The sequence below is a fragment of the Silene latifolia genome, chromosome 7 (assembly GCF_048544455.1).
Source record: "Silene latifolia isolate original U9 population chromosome 7, ASM4854445v1, whole genome shotgun sequence".
NCBI classification, from domain to species: domain Eukaryota; kingdom Viridiplantae; phylum Streptophyta; class Magnoliopsida; order Caryophyllales; family Caryophyllaceae; genus Silene; species Silene latifolia.
In genome coordinates, this window is record NC_133532.1 from 45,599,446 (window position 1) to 45,606,346 (window position 6,901).

At 41.2% G+C, this 6,901-nt stretch overlaps 1 protein-coding gene across 1 annotated transcript; it reads right to left on the minus strand.

Annotated features, from left to right (window-relative positions):
* Window positions 1–5,123: 5,123 nt before the first annotated feature.
* On the minus strand, window positions 5,124–6,338 carry LOC141590027 (uncharacterized). Its single transcript, XM_074410644.1, has 2 exons — window positions 6,270–6,338; window positions 5,124–5,687 (listed from the first exon to the last, which is right to left on the minus strand). The coding sequence occupies exons 1-2, from the start codon at window positions 6,336–6,338 to the stop codon at window positions 5,124–5,126; spliced, it is 633 nt and encodes a 210-aa protein (XP_074266745.1).
* Between the last annotated feature and the right edge of the window lie 563 nt (window positions 6,339–6,901).

Below are 6,901 nucleotides of genomic sequence, written 5' to 3' on the forward strand. Positions count from 1 at the left end.
TTGAGTATAATTTCCTATTCGTATAGGTTATTATTTTTGGTATTCCCGTCGAATTACCATATTTCAAGTTTCCTAGTCATACGGGCACGCTTTTCGAGGCAAAATCGGCATTTTTGTCAAACAAGCACACTTACCCATTTCTTTTTATTTTTCTTTTTTTTGGGGAATCATTTCACCAATTTAACTATTTATTTCAAACTTACCCATTTCTTTTTATTTTTTTTTTCTTTTTGGGGAATCATTTCACTCCCATTCCATATTCCATTTCAAACTTATAGGTTTCTATTTTCATTTTTTTTAGGGGGTAGCCCTCCCTACCGTCCGGTCATTTTTCGGCAATTTTTTTGCATTTTTTCGAGTCTTTGTCTTGCGCTAATTTAGGCCGTGTGTACAAATACATGTTTTCTATGTGCAATTTCTATGTAAATTTCGGCAGCATGAGGGCATAAACCGTCATCTACCAAACCTGTTCAAAGCTAACCTGCAGGTACAAGCAAGACAACCCAGCAAGAAAAGACACTTAAGCCGTCATATATACAACTAAAATGACATATATACACCAAACTGGGGGCTCGTGCTTGAAACAAAGTTCGAAAGTCCAAAATAAAGGTCCTAAAATGTACAAAAGTGTGTGCGGTACAGCCAACAACAAAAACAACAAAAAACAAAAATGACTACTACTGGTCGCCGCCTAGCTCGGTAACTCTCGCCTCGAGAGCAGCAATCTCGGCGTCACGGACCTCCAAATTCCTCAGTAGGCGAGCTGTCTCCTCCCGGGACTGCGCTAGCTCGCGCTACCTCTGCAAATGACAAAATTGGCTCATGTCAATCATTTCAAGCACAAAGTCAGAAAAACTCAAAAATAAGACAAACGAAGGGTTCATATCTGACGTCCTCGGCCACCAACAAGTGCCTCGACGGCAGTAGCCTGTAGCCGGTTGGGTACCCTGCACAAAGCCACGAACCGAGATGGCGCTACCTGCAAACAAGGATTCTCAACAAATGGACAAAATATGGACAAATGTATTCTTATACAAAAGCTAACTGAGTTGGGGAAGTTACCCTCCGAATCAGATACTGCCACTCGTCCAGGCCAGCATCTGTCACCGCCTCGCCAAAGTCGCAAAGCTCGGAGACCGTCGTCATCCCCGCCGCATTAGTGTACTCGAGGGTCTCAGGGTACGCTGGGGGCTCGACGCCCGCCGCCTCAACCTCTGCAAAAATCCAAATGGTTTCCATTAATCGATGATCATTCATTTTTTTCAAATTAACACGGGAAGGGAAAGTGAAGCACTTACCACAACCGGCCAGTACGCCAACCTCAGGTAGAGGAACGCGGAGTAGTCCTCGCTAGAAAGAAGGAGGGCGTCGCCGCCGACGTCTGCCAAGTCAACCTCCCTCTCAGCCTCGGAAGGCTCCGTAAACATCGTCCGAGGAGGATCGATGGGAACCGTAAAGACATATCGAGAGCACTGGCAAGTCAAACGCTCACCTAAGTACCATACGGGACCCATCGGCGTCCTCGGCAAAAACCGACTCGAGCTCCTAGGTCGAAGGACCTCAGCCACGAAGGGAGGGATGCCAGTGTAGTCCGCCCAAGGCCTAGGCACCCACTAAGACAAGAAAACAAGAGGTCATTCTTATGATCAGTTCTAAAACAAAGTGATGAGAAAGCGAAGAAAGTGATACTCACGCCACTCAGCTGCAGAGCGTTCACGTCCCGTCGACAGACGTCGTGAGAGGAATGCTGGCTCTTCTTATGGCACATCACCCAATTACTCACCACGGGATAAGCTCTCGCCCCCGGCTCCGTCCTCCTGGGCGCGAACCTCGGAAAGTAGGAGTACACCAACGCCTGCAAAACAAGATAATCAATGATGATCTTTCATGATTCGATAAGGAAAACAAATGATCTTTCGAAATGAAGTTTCATACCTCCAGCAGAAGTCCAAGACCAACAGTGGCAGTAGAAGTCCCCTTCTCCACTAGCTCCGGACGAACCTAGGCCCTCATGTAGCGGGTGAGGACCACAAAGCTAACAGTAACCCAGTCCCAACGACCTAGGTCACTCAGGTCAGTAAGGAAAGGAAGAAGCTCCGTCGACAGCCTCTCCCCCTTATCCCCGAGGTAGAGCAAGGACAAGAACCACCAAAGCCACAGACGGGCTCTCTGCTCTGCAGTACAAGGAGGTGGAGCCGTCTCCCTCCCATCGATTGTCACCAGCGTCGGGATCTTCCCAGCAAAGTAGTCCCTGATGTAGGAACTCGGCACCAACCCGGGAACCGCAGCAGCCTTCGGCGACAGGTTCCAGCCGATCAAACTCCTGGCCTCAGCCGAGTCCACTCTTATAGCCATCGACGGCCACACGGCATAGCTCCTGTCCACACGGCCAAACCATACCTGTTGCAATGGGTATTCTGGCAGGACTACACACTTCAGTGTGTATTTAGGTGTGTGTGGTGATGTGACGGAGTTTGGGAATTGTTTGATTGTAATATCGTTTTGTTGCAGCTGTTGTTTTATGTAATCAGTACTGACCCCGTTTAATTGTTTTAAAAACTGTGGTGATTCCTTCAGGGATGGTGAGCAGTTATTGAGCAGGTATGATGGCTTACGCGAGGGATAGCTGGGATGGAGTGTTAGGTTCATAAACCCCTATTAGACTCATCTAATCATTTTATAAATCACTTATAATTTATATTTATGTGGATATAGTTGCATGCATGATTAATTTAACAAAATGTGAAGAAGAAATGATATTCTTACATCATTTGGACGAATTTAAGGGCACTAGTTTTGAACTCCTACCAAAACTAGATCTTGAGCTATTACCATTATGGGTGATCCTCCAAGATCTTCAAGTCTCAAGCATAGAGACACTCTTCTTAGTTGCACCCAAGACTCTTACCCAAACACCAATACTATTATTAACAAGATAATAGGATTAGTAATCTTAAATATTATTTATAATATTCATATTATTGCTATACTAGTAATCTTGTGGTAATATTAGATTTTGAACGAATTAAGCATAAAACAATTTTTATGAGAGATAAATGAGAGAAAGACAGCATGGCATTTGATTATCTTATAAAAATGAGAACATCACACATGCATATGGGGAGGGAGAAACCGGTTTTCTAGTGTCATGGGGAAGGGAAAAATTGCTTTTGCTTTTTTCTTTTGGTCTTACCAAAACACTAGGTTAGATCTCGGTTGTGTTAGGTGTGATGATTGTGTTTTGTGCCTTAAAACAATCAACCACACAACCGTAGTCTACCTATCATAAAACCGGCTCCCACTACATAAAATGGACTCCATTTTATTTTTGTAGTTTGTCATTTGTAATATGTTGTGACATGTGACATGTAACATGTCATTAGGCATAATAATGCATATTTAACAAATTAAATATCATTATATATCAAATAAATTATATTTAACAAATTAACAAGTAATTCACAATTACATATATATAAAATGGGTCAAATTAAGTCTAGTTAATATAATCTACAACATCTTGTATCTATAACTAACTAATTACTCTTATCTCAAATGTTTCATAAACATTAATCAATCTTATTAATATAACAAATTAATTGCTAAATTGAATCTTATTTAATCACATTACAATAAGATATATAATTCTCACTTATAAATAAATTTGTTCAATTTAAGGATTTAATTAATCCTTATCAATATATGATTAATCATCTTTTCAGTTTGGGAATCGTCCGATAGGTGTGACCTTAAGGGATCAACTGATCACCACCGTCAAACGACAGTAATGTCAAACTCTAGTTAGCCAATCATTACCGATTAATGTTGATCAGTTGACTATATAATTGAATTATCCCTTACGCATTCTTATTATGAGATTTAAACACGTGATTGCAGTATTGTCGAGGACACATGCTCCAACATGGAGTCATCACGTGTTCTAAACACGTGATCGCAGTATTGTCCATTTGATTATCATTGCCTCGAGTAACCGAGATGGTAGCATTCTCATGCCTTAAGTGGTCCTGTTAAGGCACTTGGAGTATGGGGGTGTACAACTTTATCTGACCCAGGAAACTTTCTGAGTGATTTCCAGATAATTTTGTTCCGAGACCTTGGAATTCCGAAAAACTGTGTATTATATACTTCAAATTGAGCCTTTCGGGAGGTCATACTGGACCCTATTTTTTTTCTCCTGGTTTTTCTATCAGGTGTCTGAGGTCATTTCAGGGTTTAACTTATTCGATTTTAGCCTCAAATAACGACTATTAATCCATTTCTCATGATTATTCGAGGTTCGACGAATGCTGGTTTATCCCATACAGGCACCCCCAAATCTCATCCATTCCTTCTCAAATTTGGTGTGGCCGTTTTGTCTGACCCAGGATTTTTATGTGTGATTTATGAGAATTTTGTTCCATGACATTGGAATCCCAAAAAACCGTTTATTATACACTTGAAATTGAGTCGTTCGGGAGGTTGTAACAGACCTTGTTTCTGTTTCTCCTGATTTTCTATCTGGTGTCCGAGGTCATTTCAGGATTAAACTTATTCGATTTCAGCCTTAAATAACTAGTATAAATAACTTTTTCATGATCATCCGAGGTTCCACGATTGATGGTTTATCGCATTCCGGGACCCTCAATCTCCTCCGTTTCTCGTCGAATTTTGTGTGGACGGTTTATCTGACCCGAGGACCTTTCTCTGTGATTTCCGTAGAATTTCATTCCGAGATCCCGGAATCCCGAAAAACCGTGTATTATACACTTCAAATTGACCCGCTCAGGAGGTCGTACTTGACCCTGTTTCTTTTTCTCTTGGTTGTCTATCAGGTGTTCGAGGTGATTTCAGGATTTTTTTTTTGATAAAATGTAAGATTATATTATCAAAAAAGAGTGACCATACATTTGAGAAAGGACCAGCCAACAACATGCCACCTCCCAACTCAATAAACAACTCTAGCCCAAATACATAAGCCCACAGCAAAACAAAAATACATACATCAAATTAGGAAAACAAACAAATCGAGATAATCAAATCCCTAATTCCGACATCAAACCGAGATATCTTCATCTTTTTCGAACCAATTCACCTCACTGTCCTTTTTTCTTTCTCATATACCTTCAATTCAAGTCTAGGAGACCTTGAATCCATCTCTTGTCTTTGTCTTTCACTGGGAAAATGATAGTGTTCTGCAGCCTCTTCTTCATTTGTGTTATAATCTGTCTGGCAACAATTTCGGGTCGAAGAAGCTGCAACTCCACTCTGCTACGATTCCGTTGGAACCATATACTGTAGATACAAGCATTCAAGACCGAGTTTATCAGACCTCTTTTAAGCTGGGAACCCCTTCGAGTATCCCTCCATTCCTGCAGATCTTGGTAAGGAATTCTTATTGCCATCCACTTTTCAATTTCAGTAATTATTCTTCTGCTGTATTGGCATTTAAAGAAAAAGTGATCGTTATCTTCTCTGTCCCGGTCACAAATGCAACAAGCAAAATCAAGAGTGACCCCTATCTTGTGCATTTTGTCCTTTGTGTTGAGACCATTGTGTTGATGGATCCAGACAAGAAAGCTATGCTTAGGGATAGACCATCTGTTCCATACATGTGAAACCCAGGGAACCTCAGGCTTTTTCAGACGAATAAGTTCATACCCCTTTGCAATAGTATATTCATGCCCTTTCTGATTGTTCCAGGTCTGTTGGTTATAAGCTTTAGTGTAGATCGGTTGTTATTTGACAGATCTTTCTCCAACTACAGCTTGAGTTAGAAGGAGGAGAGTAAGTCTGCCAGTTTTGCCCCTTTAAGTATGTGTGACTCACCCATTTGACCTAGAGATAGTCAGATTTGGATGCTATCCACCATACTAATTTCCCCACTGCTGCTTTATTCCACAAACTGTCATTTTTTAGACCAAGACTACCCTCCTTTTTTGGATGGCAGATTTTTTCCCAAGAGACAAGGGGTGTTCTGATATAGTCCACACCCCTATCCCAGAGGAAATGTCTGCAAATTGATTCCACTTTTGTGATGATGACTCCAGTAGGGAGAATAAACATTGAAGCCCAGTAGTTGTGAAGTGTCTTAAAGACTGATTGTACTAGGACAAGTCTCCCTGCATAGGATAGCTTCCTAGCCCCCACTCCTTTTATCTTACTCACAAGTTTAGAAATGAGGGGGGCACAATCCTGAGCATTTAGTCTTGTAGTTTTTATAGGACCCCTAGGTATTTGAAAGGAAGGGTTCCTTGAACAAGACCTGAAACCTTGAGGATATCAGCCTTTAGAGCATCTGGGACACCACTAAAATAAGCATTTGATTTTCCTTTGCTCATGTTTAATCCAGAGCTCTTTGAGAAGGTAGAGAAGGTTCTAAGGATAGTTATGATTGATTGAGCCTCTCCTTTACAAAAAAGCAATAAGTCATCAGCAAACATGAGGTGAGTGAGCTTAAGGGGTTTGCAAAGTGGATGATATTTAAAACTAGATCCCTCAGTAGTGTATGCCAGTAGCCTTGAGAGGTATTCCATGCAAATATTAAACAGCAAAGGGGAGAGTGGGTCACCTTGTCTCAATCCTCTCTGCCCCTTGAAAAAGCCAAAGACATTACCATTTGGGGTGAGTCCGATCGGTTGTTATTTCCCTTGGTCCATAAGCCTTTTCAGGTGATGGTGAGTGTGTCGTTGTACGTCCAATCAAACACATTTATATTCTCAACAAACAACTAGTTAGTGGTTAAGTCGAGGTCTATCCATGGGACGGTGATACCGTCGTTTTGTATCAAAATTAAATTTATAATTCCAAACTAAAACTATAGCTAGTGATAGTAAGGGTCGAACCACAGAGAGACAAGATCAATTCTATTTGCTTATTTCAGTCTATAAAAGTAACAATTAAT